At 49.4% G+C, this 26176-nt stretch overlaps 5 protein-coding genes across 5 annotated transcripts; 2 read left to right on the plus strand and 3 right to left on the minus strand.

Moving 5' to 3' along the window:
• The first annotated feature begins 4978 nt into the window (after nucleotides 1-4978).
• LOC4576732 (uncharacterized protein C16C10.8) lies at nucleotides 4979-6430 on the plus strand. Its single transcript, XM_001237820.3, has one exon. It carries the CDS (start codon nucleotides 5136-5138, stop codon nucleotides 6210-6212), a length of 1077 nt encoding a protein of 358 aa, XP_001237821.3. The 5' UTR covers nucleotides 4979-5135; the 3' UTR covers nucleotides 6213-6430.
• Nucleotides 6362-7378, minus strand: LOC3290174 (FAD-linked sulfhydryl oxidase ALR). Its single transcript, XM_557147.4, has 2 exons — nucleotides 6764-7378; nucleotides 6362-6685 (listed from the first exon to the last, which is right to left on the minus strand). Exons 1-2 carry the CDS (start codon nucleotides 7165-7167, stop codon nucleotides 6523-6525), a joined length of 567 nt encoding a protein of 188 aa, XP_557147.4. The 5' UTR covers nucleotides 7168-7378; the 3' UTR covers nucleotides 6362-6522.
• Nucleotides 7379-7814: 436 nt separating this feature from the next.
• Nucleotides 7815-12507, minus strand: LOC1277077 (uncharacterized). The gene is made up of 3 exons (XM_061652766.1): nucleotides 11317-12507; nucleotides 10996-11250; nucleotides 7815-10523 (listed from the first exon to the last, which is right to left on the minus strand). Exon 3 carries the CDS (start codon nucleotides 10484-10486, stop codon nucleotides 9029-9031), a length of 1458 nt encoding a protein of 485 aa, XP_061508750.1. The 5' UTR covers nucleotides 10487-10523; nucleotides 10996-11250; nucleotides 11317-12507; the 3' UTR covers nucleotides 7815-9028.
• LOC11176134 (cytochrome c oxidase subunit 6B1) lies at nucleotides 7815-12697 on the minus strand. Its single transcript, XM_003435686.2, has 2 exons — nucleotides 12507-12697; nucleotides 7815-8399 (listed from the first exon to the last, which is right to left on the minus strand). Exon 2 carries the CDS (start codon nucleotides 8344-8346, stop codon nucleotides 8116-8118), a length of 231 nt encoding a protein of 76 aa, XP_003435734.1. The 5' UTR covers nucleotides 8347-8399; nucleotides 12507-12697; the 3' UTR covers nucleotides 7815-8115.
• A 470-nt stretch (nucleotides 12698-13167) lies between these two features.
• Nucleotides 13168-25472, plus strand: LOC1277078 (centromere-associated protein E). Its single transcript, XM_061642158.1, has 9 exons — nucleotides 13168-13323; nucleotides 13619-13861; nucleotides 13949-15542; nucleotides 17703-17873; nucleotides 18561-18855; nucleotides 18926-22658; nucleotides 22742-23337; nucleotides 23415-23546; nucleotides 23633-25472. The coding sequence occupies exons 2-9, from the start codon at nucleotides 13723-13725 to the stop codon at nucleotides 23762-23764; spliced, it is 6792 nt and encodes a 2263-aa protein (XP_061498142.1). The 5' UTR covers nucleotides 13168-13323; nucleotides 13619-13722; the 3' UTR covers nucleotides 23765-25472.
• Nucleotides 25473-26176: the final 704 nt, after the last annotated feature.

Consider the following 26176-nt stretch of genomic DNA (forward strand, 5'->3'; position numbering starts at 1 on the left):
TCCGATCCGCCGGTCATGCGCCGGCATCGAAATCAATGCACCGGACGACGGTCAGACTAACGGTGCGCCCGTGAAAGGAAGGGTAGGAAATTAGAGAAACACACAGACCGATCTCGTTAGCTGTGTTAGTAGCTGAATCTCTCCGAAGGTTGTTCCGATCGGTTCCAAAAAATAGAGACAAAAAAGCCACGCCGGAACGGAAGCTCGCCCTTCCGCGCTGTGTTTGTTGGGGAACCACAAAAACCGGCACCACATAGTGTAGGAATTTTTGGCTGTTTTACATAATTTTACACATGTCGCACGTTGCTCAATGTTTGATCACCCACTTGAGGAGCTGGTGGAAAAGCAGAAGGCGAAAGTAAACGGCCCATACTGCTGCTGCTTGTGTCTCCTTTTTCCCCCTTTCCGGATGCATTCGTCGCCGAATCGAAACACAAAGCAAGGGACGGAATATACTCAACAACAACAAAAAACCCCGGGGGGACTCTGCACTTACCTTTCCCAGCTTTTTTTGGGAGCACATTTGCGGTACTTCACAAAACACGGGGCGGGGGGCACAAGGAGCGCACCCAGACACACTCTAGAACCGGTTTCATTTCACTTTCACGTGGACCAACAACGTCCCGTACGGGATTTGAAATCAGGCCGGAGGATTCACCGGATTGAACGCAACGTTACGATTCTGCGCGAAGTTATTTGATCGAGAAGCCACGCAAATTGCACACGCAAAGGATGCGGTGAACACGCGCGCGTGCAAAAATCAGAACCTACTTGGATCGTTGTGCATGGAAAACATGGAAACACGTGCACGACACAGATCTCGAACGACAAAAGGTCAAACGGGCTCTGGTAGAAAGAAAGCCACACAAGCAAACAAATGTACGGCGACATCGAAATTCAAACAAAAATCCGCCTTCGGGAAGGAGAAAAGATGATGATATACGCGCATTTCGATTAACGCTATTAATTTACACAAAAATGTGAACGCTTTGGCAGGTATGACACCAGGGGGTGAGGCAAATTTCGGTATGCAAATATGGAAATGTATGTTAAAAAAGAAGCCCTCGTCAACTCAGCTCCACGCCATGCTATCTTCAACTCCTCGCGGTGTACAGGAAATCTGGGAGAGAGAGAGCGAGAGATTTCACATCCGAGAAGACGTCTCGGTCACTTGATTTACAAGTTTGAATAACACACAAAAGCACCCAGACGGTACGGCGCTGGACAAAAGGGGAGGTGAATATTGTTCGCTGGACACTCCAAACTACCAGTCCGCCAAAATGTTTTATTCAGTAACTCACCCGGGGGCTTGTCCTTTTCAATTTTTCCCAAACAACTCCTGGCCACAAATAAGATGTCAAACTTCTTCCTTTTCGGAGTAGAAAACAAAAATTGGGAAGTGAAAGAGTAAAGCAAACAACACCACCTAAACTCCATTCTTCTGACCACACAATGTACCGAAAACTAACAGTTGGACAACGCTTTTGTGGTTTTGGCAATGTGTGCCTGTTCAATTAGCACGAGCAGGAGCAGGACTCTCTGCGTCGCTCAACGCCTTCCTGGATCGTTGCCATGCTGTCAAAATCATCTGCCGAACACGTTCGTTACACAAAACAACGGCATTCCCTTCGAGCCAGTTTTCGGACCATTTCACCTGTGGTGACGGTCGTGAAGAAGCCGAGATTACCGCAAACGATCAGCTCTTCCCGCTTCTCGCCGCGATAGTGGAGCATGTAACAGCATCGGTGGTCGTAATCATCGCGGCAGGTAGGCTAAGATGAAAAGGGAAAGGAAGCATTAACAGCATTAACGAAAAGATACCGTAGTGCGTAAATAAACAATCCCCAGGTCCAGCGCCTGTGGCCATCTTGGATGGTTTGATCCCCCGAGAGATGTGCCTGCAATAGACTCCAGACTTTGTGACCACCGGGTGGCTTCTTTCGATAGTGTTACTGAAGCCGAAACCATTACCCCCCCTACACAACCCGGATGATCCTCACCTAACCCGGCAGTGTCTTAATGAGCACATTTTTCGTCCAATTTGCTTTTGCAAAACCGGTACAAACGGACGTTTCGTTGTCATGGGATCTCAAAAACGCGCCCAAGTAAGTTGTTGTGTGTTGATGTTGTACCTTCTGCTTATATCTTCCCCATTTTTTCTCCTCTCTTTCTCATAGATTGCGCAATCTAATCACCTTGGAATGGAATGGTGTTCGAAAATGTAGTTCACATGTGGGCCTGGTCGGTTTGGGGATCTTTTGCCGCAGGGCGGATGACCCATTACCGTCGGTTAAGTGATCCTCTCCAACCCATCCGTCGTCACTGAAAAGCGGGATCCTTTAAGTCCCGCTCACGTAAGGCCGTTTGTATGGTGTTTTGGATGATCCAAACGACGGTCTAGGGGTTAGTAGGGATCATCATCTGTGGAAGAAGACCTAACCCAATCTCTTTCTCCTGCAGAACAAGTGGCAATGGTAAGCAAAAGTAACAGCCGCTCGCCTCCAATGCCGGGCCTGCACATGAATGGGGCGCAAAAAAAAGGCGGACGATAGAAAGGAAGATTGTATTGGAAGGTTTACGCACCGTACGGAATGAAGGGCAACGACAGACCCTGAGCCAACTAAGCAATTTGCATCAGTTTGATGCGCACCGTGGCTAGCTGTGACGAACCAGCGTTCATTAGACACTTGTTTCATGCTTATCGTGCCATGTCATCGTGACTTCTCGCGTTGCGTGTAGCGCCTCCATGTGCTCAGCCTGAAGTGTTCCATCGCACGTGTCGCCCACGCCCGCTCAATTGATTATATAGAGAGGTATGAAGGGAACAGAAAAAATACACACACGATTGTGTGCATTTTTTTCCATTTTTCTCGCTCCGTTTGCGTTTTGGTCCTGTTTTCATTTCCGCTTTTCATCTGGTTTGAGAGGGTTTTGTAGCGATTGAAACCAACAGTATGAGGACAATCGTGTTTATTACGTTATCGCTTCAGTTAACCGGTGCCGTTGACATGTGCTGCCCTCGAATTTTCATTTCCTTGATTTACCATTCATAATCTTTTGTTCCGATAACAATGCCATAATAAGGGTTGATACTTTTTCTAGGACATGTTGCTTTTTTTCAATTATATCGCTTAGTACATTGCTACGGCGAGTTCGGTCCCTTGTGAGTTACGTGTAAAGGAGGGCTTTGAACTTGAACTTGATAAACTTTTAATAATTTTTGTAGCACTGCAAGATATCCTCGACTTAGACTCACTGTCACGGAACATTAGTCAGAAATTAGTCCACAGAACAGGACTCATTGTTGAGTTGTTAAATGAAGGATTATGTGACATTTTTAAAAGCAGATCTTATCGTTTTATATTAGACAGGGCTGATGTAGGGCATACTCCATCGTACATTAGAAATTAGGCGAAAGAGTACTACTTAGGCACTTATAAGCCATTTCAATAAGATGGTTTTCATGGGTATTTCACGATCATTTCCCCTACACAAATATTGTTAAAAAATAACTTTTTTTATCTTGTTGCAGCCTAATTAGGATTGAGCAAGTCGCTATAGCATGCTTCGATCAACAATTGTACCCTGGGATACCCTGGGATCCAATGGGATCGCTATGAAAAACTGGTGTCGGTATCATAAGATTTACTTAAGTTACCTTCAGTTAACTTCAGGGTTTATAATTAACCTAACAGCGCAGCCAGTTCGTAGTGCTTTCGCCTTCTTACTACTCTACCGGTCATGTGTTCATAATCCGCCAAAATTGATCCAGAAAATGTGGCGACTCCAGAATGTCCTTTTAGAACCCTTGCCCCCTTGCCCAACCTAGATGGTTCAAGATTTATATCCAGAGAGTACTTTCAGGAAGGTTATTTTATGACAGATCCTCCGAATTGTGTGCTTTCAAACTTTTTCGGATCTCTGGAGTTGGAGAAGACTGTGGCTGGTATTATTGAATCCGTTCGTAGCGGCGGCGTACGTCCCGACACTCATTTTCCTAACGTACTAGATGGTTGCTACAGTTATTCACCGCGGCGTTGTAGGAGCGGGCTCAAGAAATGTGTTGCCATCCCTAGAATTTCATGTGAGCGCCGTACGTTCCCGCTACGAACGGATTCAATAATACCAGCCTGTAGTAGATACGTTTCGCTTGAACACAACGTCTCCAGAATTCTATACCTGCATGCTGTAGATACCCGTCATGTGTTCAAGCCTAGAATGGACCGTCTCCCCGTAGCAAGGACTGACTATCCGACTACGTGATATTCAGCCATACCGGCGAACTCGTTCGTTCCTGGGAACGTTCGCCGCGACGCTCATTTTCACTCATTTCATAGCCCTCTAGATCAAAAATTAGAAAACCGTATAGATTTTGTACTGCCCAACCTAGCGGTACAACCCTGTCCACTCATGAGCGACGAATGTTTCTCGTCGAACGAGTTCGCCGGTACGGCTGATTTGCTAAGTCTCGAAAGTTTGTATAGTCTCTGTAAGTCTGACCCGTAAGTGCAACGAGTTCGAATCCACCCGTAGGTTCAGTAGGTGCAAGAAAGCATTAGTGACTCCGACCAGTCGGTGATCAGCGAACGGGAATAGGAGTCGCTAATGCTTTCTCAGACCTACCGGAACCGTTGCACCTACTGAACCTACTTGTTCCTGACGAGTCGACTCGGGCGGTTAGCTTCGACCCGGCAGGTGCAGATCAACCGACACATCACTACGCAAGATTCATTGTAGGGCCAACGTTCGCTAGCCTTGTAGAGTCCTCCAGACGGCAATACCAGACGGCGTGTAATAATAGAGTGGTAAACTTACTTTAACCTTCTAGAGGTGTCCGATCTTTTCCCGAAATAACCATTTTGATAAAGAAACATTCTAGCCGTGCCGAAACATAACAAACAAACTGCACCTAAAATGAAGCGTTTCGTGCGTTTTCTCTTCATTTGACCGAGGCTTCATCAGGAACCGTCAGCAAACGTCAAATCTGACACACGCATGTCCATGTACAAACGTCACTCGCTGCTTCAAACAATTCGTAAACAACCAAAAGCACGTGCGTTTCCAGTACGATCGAGCCCCACACGCCAGGTGGATCGTAAAACTAGCCGCAAAAAAGCCCCAAACACAATACGAAAATGGTCGTCTTTATTTGTAACAAGTGTGGCGAGTCGCTGAAAAAGCAGGTCGTGGGTGCGCACGCCAGCCGGTGCAAGGGCATCAATGTGTCGTGCATGGATTGCCAGAAGGATTTCACCGCCACCACGTACAACGAGCACACGAGCTGCATCAGCGAGGCGGAAAAGTATTCCGCCAAAGGGTTCGTTCCGAAGGTGCAGAAGGGCGCCAAAAAGCAAGAGAGCTGGGTCGAAATGGTGCGCTCAATCGCGCAAAAACACAAAAATATGTCTGCGGGTGTCAGGAGCGTGTTTAACTTCATCGAGCGCACGGACAACATACCGCGCAAGCAGAAAGGTTTTCTAAACTTCTTCCAAAACTCCTGCCGCATCATTTCCCGGCAGGACGTGGAAGCGGCATGGGCGCTGATAGAGAAGGAGATGAAGGCCGAAAAGGAGAAGGAAGCTAACGGTGCGCAGAACGGAACAGACGCGCCAAAGCAGAATGGAACGGCAGCCGCAGCCGGTGCCGGTGCAGTTCAAAATGGAAAACCACAGAAGCGCAAGCCAACGGAAGAGGTCGTCGAATCGGGAGAACCGGAGCAGAAGAAACAGAAGAAAAAGAAGGCAAAGAAAGAGAAGGCTCAGAATGGTAACGAGGTAGAGGTACCAGCGGAGAATGGTACAGCCGACGGCGAGACTGCGAAGAACGGAACGCCCCAGAAGCGCAAGGCGGAAGCGGTCGAATCGAGCGAACCGACGGAACAGAGCAAAAAGAAGAAGAAGAAGAAGAAGGGAAAGAAGGACAAGAATCAAGAGGTAGAGGTACCAACGGAGAATGGTACATCAGCTGATGGTGACAACGCACCGGCGGAGGAGGCCGAACCAACGGAACAGAAGAAGCAGAAGAAAAAGAAGGCAAAAAAGGAAAAGGCCCAAAATGGTAGTGTGGTAGAGGCGGAGGAGGAAAAGGAGGTGGCCCAACCGGTCACTAAGCAGAAGAAGCAGAAAACGCCAGTTGCTGTCGAAAACGTCCAGACCAGCCAAGAGTCCCAACCGGCCGCCAAGCAGAAGAAGCAGAAAAAATCAAAAGTGTGATAGTTGTGCACTAAGAGGATCATTTAAATCGTTTAATAACTGAGGGAGACGACGGTAAAAGGGTTCCAACCGGCGTAATGGAAAGTTCGAGAAAAACGTATCCACGGCTGGATTTGTGGTAACAAAACAAAACAAAAACGACACTACTGTACGGTTGGTAAAAGCTTAAGTGAAATAAATTTAATCTACAAACGCGTATAACACGTACGTTTATCATACAACGAGCACAAAACTTAGGTCGGGGGAGGTAAATTTTCTCGCACACACACATCACATTGCCGAAAACGCACCACCAGACACGCATGTGTTTTCAATCGCAGGACCCATCCAACCAACCGTCCCGCCACCGTTCGTTCACCTTGGTGCAGTCGAACTCGGGTTTGCCCAGCTTCACGTTGACGCGGTTGTGTATCCGGCAGAGCCACTGGGACAGGGCGTGCTGGGACTTTGTTTCCGGCGGCATTTCTTTCAACCTGCAATAGAGGGAATGGAACGGAAAACATCGATTAGCACCTTACAACACAGTTTAAGCTCTTCCCCTCATGTCTTACTCTTGCTGAAAGTCTTTCGCACAGTATTCGCACGGGTAAAGCTTCGACAGGGAGGTAAAGAATGTCCGCACGTTCCGCTCTTCCGCATCGGTCGGGGTGGTCGGATAGTAGGCCGCTATCGTGTGCAGCAAGCCCCACGTGTACCGGCCCAGCTGCTCCTTGTCGATGGGGCAGTTCGGCGGTGATCCACCGCTCCGATCGTCCGAGCTGTCCGCCTTGCGGTGGGCTGCAACCTCGCCCTCACTGCCGGCCTTCGCAACGCTGGCCGTTCCGGCGCTGGTGCTGAGCGATTTGCGCTGCTGTTTGGACCACGATTTGAAATCCATACACGTTCGGCATGGTGCGGCCGGTTCTTTACCGTTCTGGTGATGGTTGTTGGGCAGTGGTTGTTCCGCTGCCGGCATCTTCTTGTCTCGGGGGAGGCGTTCGTTATTTACTGCAGCGAGATGATGAAATGGTTCCTCCGTAGCTTGAACTTCACCTGTCCGGGGCGTATTTACGTCCTGCGGGAGGGCGGGTTGGGCGATACATGTACCGTAGCCGGTTGCGGACAATGTGATGTAATTTTAGCTCCAAAAACGTAAACGAAACTTCCATCGAACACTTTGACAGCCTGTGACAGGTAAACACAGCGCACAGGGTGACCAGCTCAAAATGTGCGATTTAAATCGACCGTTTAGATGTTTTTTTGCGTAAATTGAATAACGTTTAGTAACATGGCAATGTAACAGAAATTTTACCATTTGTTTTAAGTAATGCAGCAAAATACAGGAATAAATTTTGAAACTAGAACGGTTTTGGATTGAACTAGCAATTCTTGTAAAATTATGATAATGATGACTTCATGACATCAAACTCCGGGCATAACTTGATACAATTCCATAGCCTACTTTCTAGAAATTCTACGATAATTTTAGTTTGAGTTGGAGATTGAGATCATTTAAATTGATCCACTATCAAGCAGAGTTGGATTAAATGGAACTACTAAAGATTTCTTTCAAATTATACTCCTCCATACGAATATAAAGCACTCCAAATAAGGCTCCCGTGGTTAACGATACAGGGTTATGTTCTCTCTGTTTAATAATGGTTTTATTTCAATTTCATCGCGTGCCCCGCGCCACGTGGATCGTGACGGATGGCAACGTTGCGCACGCGACACAACATTCTTCTTCCGGATTTGTATTGCTGGTGGTAGCAGTAGTAGTAGGTTGAATTTCAATTTTCTGTTACTTCTGATGGTTTACTAGCAAAGGGTGTATGCAAAAAGGGATCCCGGGAGAGCGACGACATCGTTGCACCAAACATCAGCGCGCACTCTCTCTCTCCCTCTCCCGGTTCGCTTGGATGCCTTAGATGTGGCCGGCAAAGGTGCCCTCCTCGCGCTGGCTGTCCCACTTCTCAACCCACGAGTTGGGGCACATCGACGAGAAGACGTTCTTGAAGTACTTGCATACCTGGTCGCCCTCGCCCTTGACCTTCTCGCAGCGGTGGAAATCCAGATAGCTCTGGTAGCAGTGCTTGGTCTGGTTCTGGTTGGGGAAGCGGGGATCGAATGGGGCCGTCTTCGGTTCGTACGCCATCTTCTCGCTGGTACGGGGTAGGTCTCGGTCGGTAGGACACACGCGAAAAAGCACTAAATTCCAGAGAAAATATCGTCAGCTTAATTTTGGGGTTGAGTGTGTTGTGTGTGTGTGCGCTTGTTGTGCAAACACCCACCACACCCCCACGGAAAGATCCCGGGGGTTTCAGATGGGGACTTAAATAAATGTTGACCAGTCCGTCCGTGTGCGCTCTATTTCCTATCCACAAATTATGGATTTTTCCCTGCTTCTCTGTACCCACTCTGCTACTAAATGACCATTAATTGCAGACGTATTTCCCGCTACGCATGGTAAAAATCTGGTTTATAAGAATCCCATACAGCAAACTTGAAATAGAAAAGGGTGAAAATGAAGATTCACCGACACTGATAACTTATTATGTACATAATATACCGGGGTTATGGGCTCATCATACCTTTTCCAGTACAGAAAAGGTATAAAATTTCCTGCCAAATCCCAATAAATCACAATTGACACCCAAAAAAAAATGAGGGTGGCATGTGAAAGATTCTCATTTATCCCTTCCGGTACACTCATCACACAAAAAAGGTTAGTTTTATAAATAAAAAATACAATTTCCTTTCCAACGGGGAAATAAGGGTGGAAAGAAACGGAAACTGAATACACTCCCTCTTTCTCTCTCTGTCTCCCATTTATCCAATTATTTGACCAATGGTCGCGTCTTGGAGTCCGCATCACACGAAGCACTCTTGTACTTCTTCACCTCCTGCAGGTAAAGAGTCCACGCGTCGTTTGGCGCATCCACGGCGGACTCCTCGATCGGCCGCACCTTCTTCACCATTCCGGTTTTAAGAATCTTGCCACCACGCCGCCGCCCAAAGACGGGAAGCGGTGGCGGCGGTGGTTCCTTCTCAATCGTCGACGGTTTCACGATCTGCGGTGGGACGACCGCGGCGGCGGCCGCAACGGTTGGGAGCAGTTTGAACGCTCCCACTGCCGCCGGTTGCTGACCGACCAGCGGCATCCTTGGTAGCGCGGCAGCGGTTGGAACCACCATCATCGGTTTCACTGGGGTGGGATTGGCTGCCGGAATGCCGGTTGACAGGTGATGATGTGGGTGGGGCATTGCTGCCATTGCTGGGGTGGCGCCACCGCTACTGCCAGGGACGGCGCTTTGCTGTTGCTGGAGCTTTTTAAACATCTCCAAAAATGAACCATCGTTCGCGAAACCGGTCACGGTAACGGGAGCGGGCACGTCACGCTGCGGTTTCGAGGGCGGTGGGTAGAGCTTTCCCTCGGCGGCGAGATGTTGCTGCAGCTTTTCCTGCATTTTGCGCTGAAACTCGATGCGCTCTTCCTCGGTTTGAATCTCCGGCACGTATTCGACCGGCTGGCCGGGATCGATTTGCGGCATAAAGCTTGACGAGTGCTGCTTTTCGTAATGTCCGGAATGTGTACCAGCACCAGAGCTACTACCTGTAGTCGGTCTACGTTCACCAACAACTCTGCCGGAGGGTTTGGAATCATCCTGACTGTCGTCTCCATTGCTGGACGCACCTGCGCTTTGTTGTTGCTGCTGCTGCTGCTGTCGCTTTAATGCTTCCTTCATATCATGCTGTCTGCGCAGGTTTGCCAGCTCCTGCTCAATTTCCGCCGACAGACGGTCCTGCGCTGTCCGCTCCGGTCGAGAGCTGGGACCATCGCGCGAGCTACGATCATCCCGATGCGAACGATTACGTTCGCGGTCACGTTCACGATCACGGTCCCGCGAGCGCGATTCTTTCGACCGCGACCGACTGCGACTGCTTCGCCTATCGCGCCGATACTGATCTTCCCGATGGTCCCGGTAATGGTCCCGATACCGGCCACCGTACTCGCGATCACGGTTCCGATCGCGATGATAATCCCGGTCGCGGTGGCTTCGCTCCCGGTCCCGGTCCCGGTCCCGGTCTCGATCGCGGTTCGAACGATGCGAGTAATCGTCCTCGTACCGGCTGCTCGCGATGCGACTCGAGCTCGAGGAATAGTGACCACTACGCTCACGATCGCCTTCGCGGCTGGACTGCTTCTGCGTGGGCTGATGATGTTGGTCCGCCTGTTGGCCTTGACCGTTGTCGTCGCCGCCTCGTGGGGCAGTTTCTTCCTCCTCCTCCAGCATCTTGGAGAGTTTGCGGGGGGGGAGAGCGGACGGAAGCCTGGAAGAGTAGCGTACACTACCGATAAGCGCCAGTTACAGAATGGAAAGTGTAAGCGATCGCAATTTCGCTCGCTTCAACTCTCCCTAGACCGCGCTCTGGGCACGCCCAGAGAGGGTAGTAGGGAAAGCCGTTCCTGCACATTTCAAAACCGATGCAGTCCAACTCTCTAGATTTGCCTTCCCGGCAACACTGGTTCCTCGCGGGAGAATAGTGTGGCGGCAAGCATGGTGAGGCAAAATCTAGAGAGTGATTGCAGTTTTTTTGTTTTGTTTTGTTGCCCTTAACTGGCTTGATATGCGCCTCACACGAACGCGTGCGTTTTTGGAACAGGATTTCGATTTACTTTACCGTCAAATACAGTGTGTGAGCGTGAGTGGTGCATATAATGTAATTGTTGTTGTTTTTTTTTCTACAGAGTTAGATAGTAGGATAGAGGTAGGATTTTAAAGGTATTTAAAAACTACATTACTCTTTGCCTGTGTGCGCGCTTGTCGGTTCGGTGATTCCGGCTTTGCTAGCGCCCAAATTTGCTGGACCCGCCGGGCTGACGAGGAGGAGCCGCCTTTGGTTGCTGCGATCGGCTGGGCGTGCTGGATGCGCACAAGGAGAGTCTGCACTCCTGGCGCCTCTCCTAATCTCTCTGTCTCGCTCTCTGTATTTCTGTCTCGCACCCCTATCTCTCTGTCTGTGTGTACGGCTCACGTGCTTTATTAGACAGGTTGGCCTGAAAAATATTTACTGAGACGTGAATTTTTCTTCGAATATGGTTAAGAAAACAGCAAATAATTACTCTCGGGATTTTCAGAGCTAGAGTCGTAGAACATTAGGGAGTTTTGGCCGAGCGCGTTGCATTTGCACTCTATATGCAACTGTCCGGGAGGGATGGAAAGGGTCCTTTCGTTTGAACGGGCGGCCGGACCCTTCCTTCCACCCGGAACATTGTGTGTTTAACTCCCTCACTCTCTCTCTCCAACAGTATAATCCGTATGCATTCCAGTGCGTGAAAGCGCGAGCTCGCGCGGTTTGGGAAGTAACTCTTGGACCCCCCAAAAGGGACATTCGTTACTTGAGAGCACACCGCGGAACAGGTAGACACCGTCAACCGTTTTGAGAGGAGCGACGTTTTCGACGTTGGTTGATTCTTCCGTGGAACGCCGGGATGGCCGTTATCATCTCCGCCATTGTTGTCCTAAATATTTGCTTTTTTTAAACCATTCATGCACCGTGCATGGTAGCTGTAATGTTTTTTTTTTGCTTCCCATTTGCCAAAATTAACCCCAAAGCCTGGAGGTGGTGTGGAATCGGTTTCATCGCTGCACCCCCTTTGCCAACCCTTTTTATCGCCCCGTGCAGAAAGTTTTGATCGGGTTGGCACTGCGCTCAAGGTAAACTTACATAATCATAGCAACAAACTGAATCATTTTCACTGATTAAGGTATTCATGATTATGGATCCATAATGGTGATGGCGTATCAATTATTGATCCCTTGGTGCTTGCAACAGTGCACACAAGGTCATTTCCGGACCTTCTTTACATTTGGGCACAAATTATGTAATTTTTCTGTCCATCATTCCCTCAGCAGGAAAGCCCAGGGCCGAGACAGCAAGGGCTAGCTGTCAGATTGGGTGACGGAGGCGGGGGAGAGCAGGGTCACACGGACAGACTTTTTCCGCAATCTGCACAGTTAGCACAATTTTACGTTGCCCCTCCCGGACCACAACTACTCGTACCGGGGCAGCACTGCTCCCTTCCCCCCACCACCATCCACCAAGTAGTACGTAAGAACTCTTCTCCCACCATGTTCGATTTCACACCACCACACACCGCTCATCGTCCCGCATGAACTTTTTTCCTAAATCGCCCCCGATTATCCTCTTGTTCCTGTTTCTATCCCAAAAATGAAGAAAATAGTGCACACACACACGGACAGCTGCTCGTTTTTTGCAGCACGGTCAGAAAGAATTGAGCGTAGCAATTACCTGAGGCAAAAAGTGGGGAACAACCACCGGGCGCTTTTCTTTCGCTTCGACGATGCGGGCACAACTTCTCGCTTGGAACGAGTTGCGATTTGCTCAGACACGGATGACGGCTGAAAAAATGTCTCGCGCAAATTTCCAATATGGCGGCTCGGTGCGAACCAAGGTATGCGATGGGTTAGGTGGCGCGGGAAACTGTATCGATCCTGCTCGCACAATCGATTTGACAGCAAACGGGTGGAATTGTTTATTTTCACAAAAGTACATTAAATTTCATTATTTTCCTCATACTTTTTTATGGAAAAACAGTCATAAATAAATTGAAATATTTCTGAATGTCTCATTTCCATCAACAGCTTTGTTTTGTCTTGCCAAAACACCGTGTGTTTCTATCTATTAATCTTGTTGGAATACAGTTTTTGGACAATTGCACTACATATTATACTTATGTGAACTTCAAAACCACTAAAACGAGTAGATTTAAAATAATCAAATAATTTTAAAAGCAATAAACAAGGTTTTTTGAAAAATATCTGAACGGACCACGATTTTTCCTATCTATTCACCTTATGCCGTTGGAACGATATTATCTTGAAAACGGATCGTTTTGCACAATTTTCTTGCTCTCGCACTGATCGTTTGCCGTTCAATTTCAATTCAATTCTCAACTTTTCTATCGGTTCTTCAACGCTTTTGCATCGGGTACTGTGGACATTCGCTACCGGCGTAGATTTGTGCTGTGCTTTGGCAGTTGTTTATGTGAAATTGAAACTAAAATTGCGTGTATTGAATTGTGAATTGTGAATTGTTATTATTTGTGGTAAGCTCGTGTGAAATGTGAAATTTGCATGAGAATGCTTCCGCTTGTTGTTTAGTTGGTGGATCGCAAAAGAGCGTTAAGTTCTTCAACAGACGCTGTGTACAAACTGTGGCTGGTTACATTCGTTTAGTTTATTTGTGATTCATTGAAACTTAAATACTTTACCGTTTGCTGTTCGAAAATGCAAATTGTGTGTGTTTGCGTTTCGAGCCATAAAATGGCCACGGTGTAGCAGCTTCAAGGCAAACAAAGCGGCGGTTGCTTGATGGTTCTCCTCTCTTGGTTTTGTTTTCAGGTCAATGCACCGTCATAATATAGAAGTGTGGACAGATAGGTTTCTGTGAGGGATTACCTCACGACATTTCGACCCATCACCGGTGGTCGGCACTAAAGTAAACCATGTCTGATAATGTGAAGGTTTCGATCAAGGTACGACCGCTCATCAAAAGAGAGCGGGAAAACAAACTTGTATCACAATGGCGCATCCGGGATAATATAATCGCAACGATCGATGGCAATGGCGATCCGTTTGTATTCGGTAAGCCATTTTCCATTCACAAGAATGACGTTGTTTCAGTGCCGGGTTTTCATCCTCTTTTCCCCTTTCCCAAACCTCTCCGCACAGATCATATTTTCGATGAAACGGTCCCCACCCGCCAGCTTTTCGACACCGTGTGCCGGCCCGTTATACTGTCCGCGCTGAACGGTATCAACGGGACGATATTTGCGTACGGCCAAACATCGTCCGGCAAAACGTACACCATGATCGGGAACGATCGGGAACCGGGTGTGGTGCCGCTGACGGCGCGGGAAATTTTCGAGCAGATCAAAAGGATCAAGGAGCGCCAGTTTCTGATCCGCGTCGGGTTTATCGAGATTTACAACGAGAAGATACACGATCTGCTCAACACGGCCAACACGAACCTGAAGATAGTGGAAAACCAGTGCGGCGACGTGTCGGTCAACTCGAAGGAATGCATCACGAACTGTGCGGAGCAGATCATCCAGCACGTGGACGACGGCAACAAGGCGCGCAAGATTGGCGAAACGAACATGAACGAACGGTCCAGCCGATCGCACACCATCTTCCGCATTACGATCGAATCGCGTGTCATCGGCCCGGCCAACGGCGTTGACGGCGGCATGGACAATGAGGCGGTTCAGATCGGCATCTTGAATTTGGTCGATTTGGCCGGCAGCGAGCGGGCGGATCAAACCGGCGCGACAGGCTCACGGTTTAAGGAGGGCGTGTGCATCAACAAAAGCCTCCTGTCGCTGAGCTGCGTGATACAGAAGCTGAGCGAAAACTCGGACAAACAGTTCATCAACTATCGCGACTCAAAGCTGACGCGAATACTGCAAGCGTCGCTCGGTGGCAATGCGGTCACGTCGATGATCTGCAACATAACGCCCGCCGTGGTGGACGAAACGTACTACACGCTGAGCTTTGCGATGCGGGCCAAAAACATCCGCAACAAGCCGAAAGTGAACGAGATCCTGACCGACGCCGCCATGATGAAGCGGCTCGAGCGGGAAATCAAGCGCCTGCAGAGTGAGCTCCGCTCGGAGCAGAACAAAAACAGCAAAATCAAAACGATGGAGCTGCAGAACGCGATCACGCTGCGCACGAATCAGTTCATCAACTCGAACCAGGCGCAACAGTCGCTGGCGGACAATGCCCGGCGCCGCACCTGGTGCCCATCGACGACGGAGATACCACGGCTAGCCCCTGGTCACCGTCCAACGCCGGATTTGATGGGCGAAGGCGGTCGAACGCTGATGGGACCACCTCCTGCGGTGACGAACGGTGGCCAGTACCTCGTGACCATGAACGGGGCTACACCCCAGATAGCGATCCGTTCGATGTCGGCCGACGAGGACTACGTGGCGACGAGGTCGGGCGATATTCGTGCGAGCGATGGGTTCGCCGCCACGCTCGCCCTCATCGGGGAGGACGAGCCGAACATTCAGTACCGCGAGCTGCTGGACCATCAGGATCTGCTGGCACGGCGGGTACGCTCGACCTCGCCGAACGGTTTGCTCAATCCGTTCTCGTCCTATGGCGATGAGTTTGTGCCGGGCGAGCAGATTAGCTTCGGGTCCGCCTCCGTATCGCCCCTGTCGACGATGGAGCGGGAGCTGCACACGCCGAAAAGCTTGCGGAGAACGCGCCGCTCATCGACCGGTGATTCACCACCGCAGTTTAACTTCGAGCAGCGGTAAGTCTTGCCGATTCCGCGTCACACGCTGGTTGCGATGACCTCGACCTAGCAAAGGGCACATATTTCATTACGCGCAGTTGCTGCTGCGCCAAGGGAAATCGTGCTGTTTTATTACAAGCGGAAGGGAACGAAAATCAATGGGAAATTTGTTTATTTTAGGGAAAGCAACGACATGCCCGATGTAAATCTCGGCAAACCGTCATCAAACATCATCTGCCTGGGTGGGGCTCATATTGTGCGCACACCATCTTGTACCGACGTGTCGTGTGGCTTGAAATAGATCCAGTGTTTAAAATAATATCCCTAACCGTTTGTTAACCGCATCGCCCCAAGCCACCACGGTCGGTCGGCCGGTACGCGTGTTTGGCTGTGAGCAATTCTGGCCAACCCGGTACAGTAGAGTGCGTTAGTACGTACGCGGCGTACATGGCATCGCGGTATGGAGAAATGGTTTACGCGTCTCTAAAAATACGCCACACCACTACGCGTCCGACACAATTTCCTCAACGCCATGCTGTTTATTTGCTAAGAATCAACTGAGTTTGAGGGATTAGAACCGTTGTTTTTTTGTGATGTATTTTCCAAAACAAGTCACGAGACGATGAAACTAATTTTAGCTAGCTGCGTATCGAAGACGACGCGTTGAACGCACTGCAATTTAATTAGCTTGGTGCAGCAGTGCCTTTTCGTTTTACATATCTTTGATGTGTGTATGTGCTCCAACCTATTCATTTCTATTCAACTAAGTTGTGTAGGCTTATCTTAAGAATTAATTAATCTGCGCCATTCGTAACGGCCATTGCGTGAACCTTTCCAACTGCAAGTTGCACTATTGCATTTCTCATGCTTCCCGTACCAGGTGAGAGAGAAAAACAACTACACTCACCTCGTCAATCTCTTTCTCTCTCTCTCGCTGCATTTCGATCCTCAGTGGCAGTGAGATGCCCGCGCGCGTTTCGTTAGCAACGCGGAGACGAATAAACAGTATCGCGCGGGGCAGAGCAAGCGGCGAACGCGATTTCCACTCTCAGCGTGCGGCGCGTGCAACCCCCCAAAGGCGAGAGGGTGGTAGATCGAGAAAGGGATCTTTTGTTTATTTTGAGAGGGACATACGCGAAGAGCAAGAAGGTCGTGCCGCGCAGTAGGGGTGTGTGTGTGTGCTTGCATCGTTTCGGAGCACACAACAATCCGTGAAGTGTTGCTGTCTTGTCGCTGTCGGGGGGTGCAGATGGTGAGTTTAGTGGTGATTTATTCGTAATCGAATGCCGAATATGCCACACCAGGCACGAAGCGAAGTGGTTTCCATCGAAAGGTTTCTTACGGATTACTTGGAAGAGAATTTCTAATTAGAAATATCTTTCTTTTGGGGTGATTTTCGAATGAAAAACGATAACACATCAACACGAAGAGGCACTATTATCGCGAGCCGCCCTGTGATCTATTATCGACACCCGTCCACCCACGCACAGTACACTGGTGCAGCAGTGTCGTCACGATAGATAAAAGAAAAGGTGATTTATTTGGTTTCGGCTCTCTCTTTCTCTCTCTCTGCTACGACACGTTGCGTCTTTTGCAGTCGCCCTGCTGCCCAATCGCAACCACGTCCAAAGACGTTAGACACCGATCCCGACGTAGAAGAATGCGGAATGCGTTGACACAAACATTCACAAACGGAATCGCACTCAAACACGTTCATCGCATCGCACCGAAGGGGGGGGAGAGGTCCAGTTTTTTGCCCGTTCTCGGGCGTATATGGGAGCAGTTTGTTGTTGATGTACCTGTGGAGTGGAACGACGCGGTGCGATTAATTTTCGGACCTTCGGAAGGCAACATTCTGCGGTGCGTGTTCATAAAAAAAGCTATCTGTAAGCACGAACGGACGATAGATGTCTCGTGAGTTTATTGTTTATTTCTCTTCCGCGTTTTAAAGAGAGGGAGAGACCGACCTATTCATTTCGATCATGAAGTGACTGTTTCGTTACATCACGGCGGCATGTCTTAGGGGTCAACGGTCGGCAATGTCCCGTAAATCCCATCTGATCCATCCCATCAATCCAGCAGTTTCCGCTTGTGTAACCTTCCTTGAATTGATATTTCGCTGCTGTATTGTATTCAAACTGTGTTATTTAATTTTATTTTATTTTTTTCCACACCCAGGTGCCGGGAGCTGGAACAGGAACTGCTCGAGCTTCAGGAGTTCACCAAGCTAGAAAACTCGGTCGAAACGCAACACCTGAAGAAGGAGCTTGACAAGCGCACGGGTGAGCTGTCGGAACTGAAACACGATCTCGAAAAGAAGGAGCAGCGGTTGGAACAGCTGGAGGAACGGTAAGTATCATTTGCATAGCTTTATGGGGCACAGAGCACTGTTCGGGCCCGATCGAAGCAAAGATTGTCCCCATGATTTGATTGTTCGTTGTATTTGTTACGCCTCAAAACATATCAACAACCGCCGCCTGCCTTCTCCTCCCCACGTAATGCTTCATTTGCTTTGTACAACCCTTTTTCCCCCTCCGGCACTTTGCTCACGAACCACCGTGCGGGCTGTTGCAGTAGTCGATGCTCAGCGGTTTTTATTCTTTTTCGATTGCTAAACTGATAATGAACCGTGCCAATTGAATGCAAGGTGATCAAAGATTGGCAAGGTACACCACTGAGTGGAGGTGATAATTGGTCGTATCGATGTGATTGGATTGAATATTCTAACCCTCACGTACAACGTTTATATTTGCCTAAAACAGAACACAGTTAAAAAAGTGTGCTTTTCGTGTTTTAATTATTTTTTATTCATTTATGATTTTCATTATTCGCTTTTAATCATGTTTTGAGATTCATACAAGCATGTGAAACGCAAATTTGAGTTGACAAATGAAACGAATCGATCCAAAATTGCCCAAAGAAATAAACAAACAACGCAACATGTGCAATGAAATGGAACGCTTTATTGTGCGTGCGTGCGCTATGATTACCTTTCTTCTAATGACAAATGCCCCTATTTGTTCACGTGCCTTCCAGATGCGCCCAGCTAGAAGTTGAACTGAAGGGCCAAATGGCAACGGTGAGCAAGGCGGAAAACGATCTCGCCCTGGCGGTCAAGGAGCGCCAGGCAGCGGTACGGGAGGCGGAACTGCACCGGAACCAGCACACCGGCATCGAGTTCGAGTACGAGCGCTACCGGCAGCGGTCGGAGGCTCGCGAGAAGGAGCTGATCGAATCGCTGCAGGAAGCGCGCAACAACGGCGCAACATCCAACGGCGGCGATAGTTTCAAACTGGACCAAAAGCGCGAAGAAATGAAACGGTTGGAGATGGTAAGTGTTGTGTTGTGCAATGTTGGGAATTTTGCAATGTCTAATCCTGGGTTTTTGTTTTGTGTTTTAGCAAAACTATGAATTTACCCTACAGCTGGAAGAATGTAACAAGCAGCTCGAGCAGCTAAAATCCTCCAACCTCGAGCAGCACCGGAAGTTGGAGATTGTAAAGCAGGCCGTTTTGCAGCATTACCAAACATTGTCCGGTGACTTTCCCCAGTCCGCGCTGGTAAACTCGTTGCGCAAGCTGTTGCTGCTGTCGCCAGATGGCGGAGAGCAGGAACATACAGCTCAATCGAATGGCTTCAACGACACAACGATGGGACAATCCGTTCTCGATGGAAACGGAAACGCTACCATGCTCGACGGTAATGCGACCCTGATGGGGGAGGAAAAAACCATCCAGGAGTTGGTCAAAATTGTCGAGCAGCTGGAAGAAACCATTCGCGCGCTGGAGCAGGAAAAGCGTGCCCTGCAGGAAGCGAGCGATGTGCAGCTGGGTGAGCTGAAATCGAAGCTTGACGGTGGGCAAACGTCCATCGAGCGGCTGGAGAAGGAGATTGCCCAGTGGAGGGAAAAGTTTGCGGCACAAACGACCGAGTACGACGAGCTGTCGACGCAGCTGATGGACCAGATGCAGGACAATGAAGACCTTCGCAAGCAGTTCGAAGAGGCGAAACAGACGGCACTGGCGAATGAAAAGGACGTCCAGCGGCGGGAAGAGCTTGAACGTGAAATGGGACCGTTGCGTGAATCGCTCGAAAAAGCAAACGCCGAACGAGAAGCGCTGCAGCGTGTGTGTGATTCGTTGCGTGAAGAGGTTAGCGCGCTTAAAGCTTCCATAGAGAGTCACGCTTCTCAGGTGGAGACGATCGTTGCCGAGAAGGAACAGCTGTCCGTGGAGCGAGATGAAGTGAAGATTCGTCTGGAAGAGGCCATTACGAAGCAGAAGGAGACGATGAAGGAGCTAGAAACCGTTCAGGCGGCAAAACAAGCGGAAGTAGCGACAGTAAATGAAGAAATCGACCGATTGAAACAAGAAATTGTAAAGCTAGAAACGTCGATCGGTGAACAGAGTGTGGAAAAGGAGCTGCTTGCTACAGAAAATAGTCGACTTTCGGCACAGCTGGTCCAGTTGCAAAAGGAGCAACAGCTAGCGGGCGCAGCGAGTGATCAAAAGGCGCGAGAAGATTTGCAACGGTTGCAGCAGCTGAAGGATGAAGCCGACGGGCGTGTTGTACAGCTCGAGGTAGAGCTTGAAGTGTTTAAAAACAAGTTGGACGCTGCAGAGAGCGAACAAAATGAACGGTTCCAACAATGGGAAGCGGAAAAGCAAGGCTTAGTGAAGGAGATCGGCGAGCTGCAGCTAAGAATGGAAGAGCTGCAAGCTTCCCTGCACCAGTTGCGAGAGGAAAAGAACAGCCAGACCAATTTGGTACAAATTCAAACGGAAAAGGAATCCACCCTACAGGAGCAACTGGCCGTTTTGCGTCAGAAGCAAGCATCGGAGGAAGCACGCATCCACGAACTGCAACAGAAGGTGTGTGATTATGAAGGAGAAATTGCAGCACTGACTGAACGTGAGGCGAAACAAGGCGAATCTTTTGAAAGCTCGCTAAAACAGGCGCAGGAGGAATTGGATTGCGCAAGGAAAGCCCTCGCACAGCTGACCGAAGAGAAAGACGCAATTGCGGCCGAGGAAGCAAAGGTTCGAGAAGAGCTGCTAAAAGCTGCACAAACCGTTGCAGAGCTTCAAAAACGCATTGAAGAGGTGGAGCAGGAGCTGGAATGCTCTCGATCGGAACTGTCTGCGATTGCTGGAAAACAAAAGGAAGAACAGCAAAGCCATGAAGAAGCTCGCAAGGAGATAGAAAAGCAGCTAGAAATGGCAAACACTGCGCTAGCCAAGATAAAAGAAGACAATAGTAAACTGGTAAAACAACAGCATGGAGATCGCGAAGATCAGGCGCAATGTGTGCAAGCGTTGACGAAATGCAAAGATACGCTGGAACAACGATTAGCAGAAAAGGAAGCAGAGCTTGCAATAATCACGTCCGAGCTGGAGACGGCACGGGCAAAGTGTGAAGCCTTGGCAGAAGAGCAAAAGACTGAGCACGAATCGTACAACAGCGCGCGGCAGCAGCTCGACCAGGAGATAGAACTGCTGAAGCAAATGGTGGAACAAGTAAGCGCCGACAAGGCCACCGTCGAGCGAGAACATTCCGAGTGCCACTCCCGCCAGCAGGCGCTTCAAGGTCAGCTCGAGGAGCGCGAGGTGGAAATGCTGCGCTACATAACCGAGCTGGATGCACTCCGCGCGGAGCAGATCCGGCTGGTGGAGCAGCAGAACGGGGTAAAGCGCGAGTTGGAAGCGAAGGCTGCCGCCCTTCAGCACGAGCTCGATTCACTGCAGGGAAACGTGAGTCAGCTGATGAATGAAAACGAGGCACTGCTTAGGGAGCAGCTGGAAGGGGAAAAGAGCCAGCAGGAAAGGACCAGCGCCGATGCGGAGGAGCTGCTCAAGCTGCGCTCCTGTCGCGACGAGTCGGAACGGTTGGTGACACAGCTGGAGCGCGATCTTGCCACCGTGCGGGCCGAGCTGGAGATGGTACGGACGGAGCTGCTGGAGGAGAAACGGCGCCGGGATGAGATTGAGCAGACCGACAGGGAACGGTCGGAGGCGGTGAAAGAGGAAACGGAACGATTGCGTCACGCTATCACCGCCCTGGAGGATGAGAAGCAGCGGTTGCAGGAAGCAACGGACAGACTGCGAGTGGAGCTGACGGAGAAAGAGCGCCACACGGCCGAACTGGAATCGCTCCAGCAGCAAAAGGAAAGTGCACTGGACGAGATGCGCAAGGAGAACAACGATCTTACGATCGCGGTGCAGGAACTTTCCGCCAAGATCGTTAATCTGGAGGAGCAGGTCGATAGTAATGAAGCATCACAGCGGAAAACGATCGATACGCTTGTGCAGGAGCGGCAGGAGCAAGATGCTGCACTGGCTGCACTGAAACAGGCGCTCACGGTGGCGGAGGCGAAGCTGACGGACGTGGAAAAGCAACACGACCAAGTACGGGATGAGCTGCGCGACACGAAAGCAGCGCTGGAGGAGAGTCTGGCGGCACGGTTGCGTCTCGAGGCGGACATTGAAGAATCGTCCAGCGTACGGGACGTGCTGGAGCGCGAGCTGCGCGATCTGAAGAGCGATCTGGAGAGCCTCGATCACAAGCTGGCGAACGAGCGGTACGAGCAGGAGCGCGCCGTATCCGCCGGACTGCGCCGCGAGCTGGACGAGAAGCGCAAGGAGCTGGAAAGCTTCATGGCCACCGGTCGGCCGTCGCTCGGCGATGGGCGGGTGGTGCAGGCGCTGCGGCGTGAAAACGAGGATCTGCTCAAGCAGCTCAATGAGGTGCGCCAGCTGGACGGACTGCGGGCCCGGCAGCTGCAGGAACGGGTCGATGAGCTGGAGCGGCTGGAGGGTGAGATTGCGAAGCTGCGCGACGAAATGTCCAGCATGCGGCACGAGTCGAGCTTCAACGAGAAGGTGGAGGAAATAAGCCACCTCCAGAAGCAGGTGCAGGACGCGGAGAAGGTGCGGGAGGAAACGGTGCACCAGAAACGGTCGCTCGAGCGGGCGTTCGATCAGCTGCGCTTCAAGCATCAGTCACTGGCGAAGGAGGTGGACGAGCTGCGCAAAACGACGGACAAGGAGCGCAAGAACCGCCGCCAGAGCACGCATGACGACCGGCGGGGGCTGCTGTTTAACAGCAAGGAAGTGTCCACCATGACGGATCCTACCTGTGAGTGGTTGTATCTTATTTTTTGTGCGGGAATTTTCCACTAATCGGTTGTTTCTTTGCTTTCTTACACTCCAAAAATGTAGCCGCTGACTGTGCCTGCTCGGAGATGAACGAAAAGATCAAGGAAATGCGCAACAAGCTTACGCTCAAGGACTGTCAGCTCAACACGCAGAAGCTGCTATCGTCCGCCAATCCGCTCAAGAACGAAATCGCGGAAATGCGCCGCAAACTGGAGGAGCAGCACCGTGAAAAGTCACAGATCGAGCAGGAACTGCGCGAAGTGCTTGAGCAGCTAGATCAGGAGCGCAAGGATCGCAAACGCCACTGTACCCAGTGTATGCGGCACAGTCGGCAGCAGAATGCGCGCTGCGATAAGGCGGTCCAGGCGTACCAGCCGACCACCGACAGTCCCAGCACGACGACGGCCGTTTCCGTGTCGATTGTGTCCACCGGCAGGAATACTTCGGTGGCGGTGGGCGCTGGTGACGCAGCGGCCAGCGCGGAACTGACGGCACTGCAGAAACGCTGCGAGGAGCAGCAGGAGCAGTACGAGCGGCTGAACGAAAAGTACCAAACGATGAAGCACCTGTGCCGGATACGGAATGACAAGATCAGCAGCCTGAGTGCGGGACTCGCGGAGAAGGAGAACGAAAGCACGAACGTGAACCGTACCGTACAGGTGAGAGAGAGTATTGCACTTGTAATATATTTATATGTTTTAATGTATGTTTTATTTAATGCTTTTGGCGGCTCCAGAATGAATGTATCCAGCTGAAGCAACAGCTGAAGGAGGCCGAAAATCGGTACGCCCAGATCTACCACCATGCCGTGCAAATGAGGGGAAAATCGGCCAACAAAGCGGACGTCGGTTTGCAGACAGATAATGACGTAAGTGGGCGAAGTAACACTTGCAGGGGAAGGAACAGAATGTTAATATCCCCCCCCCCCCCCCTTTCTACCGTGTCCCTTTTTAGGCTACCCGTGAGGAAGCGGAAATGTATCGCGTCAAGTACGAACGCTACAAAGCACTGGCGGCTCGACTGATAGACGAAGCTAAAGCAGCCAAAATGAATGGCCAACGGACTGCTGGCGGAGGAGGGGTTTAGTGTCTCCGTTTTCTTGTCTTTTTCACTCATTCCCTTATCCCAAGGAAGGAATGATGGTGGCCAACCTGGAAGACGCCGCATCCCTTTTAATAGTGTTAGTTTGTCTAGTCTCGTCCCGTATAGAAGGTAATTTGGCGAGAAAGTCTTCGCGCTATACACATTCAATGTGCAACGGAGCAACACACACACACTCTGCAATGTGGAGTCGTTTTCGTTGCTTAACTACACTTAAGCAAACCGTCCGCGCCTCCGTGAACCTCGGAACATCCCGTACCGTTGCATTTCCTTTAGCCCGCCTGTAGGTAAATGTCCGTTTGTTGTTTAGCGTTTAAGCTAGTTTTGTAGTAAAATTAGTTCGTTCTTTCTTTCTTTGCGCCTATTGCTGTTAATCGGTCACACTTACATATTTTGTAGTAATGTTCCACCGTTAAAGGGCATGAACATGTAAATATGAACCTGATGTTGTTCGGTGTTCATACATCAAGTGTATATTCAGCTATTCGTTATGTTCCGTACTTAGTGCTGTCTAGTTGAACGCAATATTAACAGCGCTGTAGAACGTTTATTGCTTTGTTTGAAAGTGTACCCCATATTTATATTGTGTGTGCCTGTTGTTGTACCTTGGCTTACTCGGAACGGCACGCGGTAAATATTTATTAAAGCTATCCCGAAACTATTGTGTGAAATGTAATATCGTGAATACAAACCGCCGACCGAGCTAGCAAATCAAACAAGCAAACAAGCAAGCAATAAATCCAACAAAATTCTTTTTTTTTTCTATTATACATTCAAGCCCTTTCGCGACGCGTCATTCTCGGAATGTATGAAAGAAATGTGATTAGACAACTCTCTACACGAGAAGAATATTCGTTTTATCCGTAGATGGTCTTGTTTTGTAGACAGACACACAAAGCGTTTGGAAATGGTAACTGTGTATACAGATGCCGTTCTCCAGCTTTTTGTTTGTGTACAATGCGGTTGTGCAAACGTTGTAAGGGAACTGAATGTCTCTAAGACCTTGGAGTTAATGTCTAATTTTACGTGTGTTGTGCAATGCTCCTGTACTGTTAGCAGGAGCCAATCGTTTATTCGCTTAATTAGGACACAATTAATAACGCAATGCAAAAACACTCCTAAAATCTTTCCATTGGATCTTTGCACGATTTTGGCGACGAAAAAAGCACCAAAAATCCTCATTTTAATACAACCTTCAAGCGTATTCTGCTTTGACGGTGGGGACACACACAAACACACGTATCGCAGCGATTTATTTGTACAGCCGGTTCGGCCAGAATTTGGTTCACTTGGCTGGGAAAGGGAGTAGAATGTGATATGTTCTTTTTTAACCATATTTAGCTGATCGTTTTAGTGGCCGCGCGGTTTAGTTCTGCTATTGATCGCTCCCGGTGTGGACTCGTTTGTTGCCTCTCTAACATCGTCGACACATAACGCACTAAACCATGAAGCTGGTTGCCATCATCCTGCTCGTCGTGAGTCTCATTTCTGTGGCGTTTGCGCAAACCACACGCACCACCTGCAAGCCAATTACGCGTAAATTGCGCACCACGACGCCCGCACCATAAACTACGGAAAGTGTCTTCCATCCACGTGTTAGCTGGCCAAGGGACTGGTGATCGTCATCGGATGTAGCGTTAAATGAGTTAGGAATGAATAAAACAAAATAAGAATGTGTGGGAACGTGTACTAATTTGAGAATGGTTTCGTTTTCTTTTAAACAAAAGCAATTTATCTGTAAACTGACACCAGAAAGAAATGCTAATGGAATCAAGGGAACAGAGTGTCAAAAAACCACCCGCAAGGCATGTCGTTAAAATTTTCGCCGTGAAACAGATGGGTTTTGTACGAACTTCTCATCGAATTCAATCGATATTGGCTTTACGCTTCACGTCGCGAAACATTTTTGCTGCGTGCCTGGGCGCACGGTTAGAGACGTTTCTTAATCACTTAATCATGGCCATGTTCGATGTAAATCTAATAACTGTCTCAGTAAAGCCTTATGCACATGCTCTAGACTTCCATACTTTATATTTTCCATTCGCAACACCATTTTTTACGTTAAAAATGATTAAATGAGGCTATCGTGCGAGTTGACGACGGGACCACGAGACGAGCCATGTTTAGTTATTTTATGTACAGGATGGTAATATTAATATAGAGGTACAACATCAATCATAAGTACAATACAAAGCAGAGCTAACAATCTTGCAGTAGTCGACTTTACATGGAGAAAAACAAAGAAACAAGCAGGTGCAAAGAAGGAAAGCACAGTACGGGAAGTCTATCTATTGGAAGGACTACCACAGAGGAAACACACAAGAGGAGGCGATCGCCTGAACCATCCCGTGTGCGACGGAGGGTGAGGACGGATCGAACGGGAAAGAATGTAAAAAA

This window comes from Anopheles gambiae, chromosome 2, assembly GCF_943734735.2.
Source record: "Anopheles gambiae chromosome 2, idAnoGambNW_F1_1, whole genome shotgun sequence".
Lineage (NCBI taxonomy): Eukaryota > Metazoa > Arthropoda > Insecta > Diptera > Culicidae > Anopheles > Anopheles gambiae.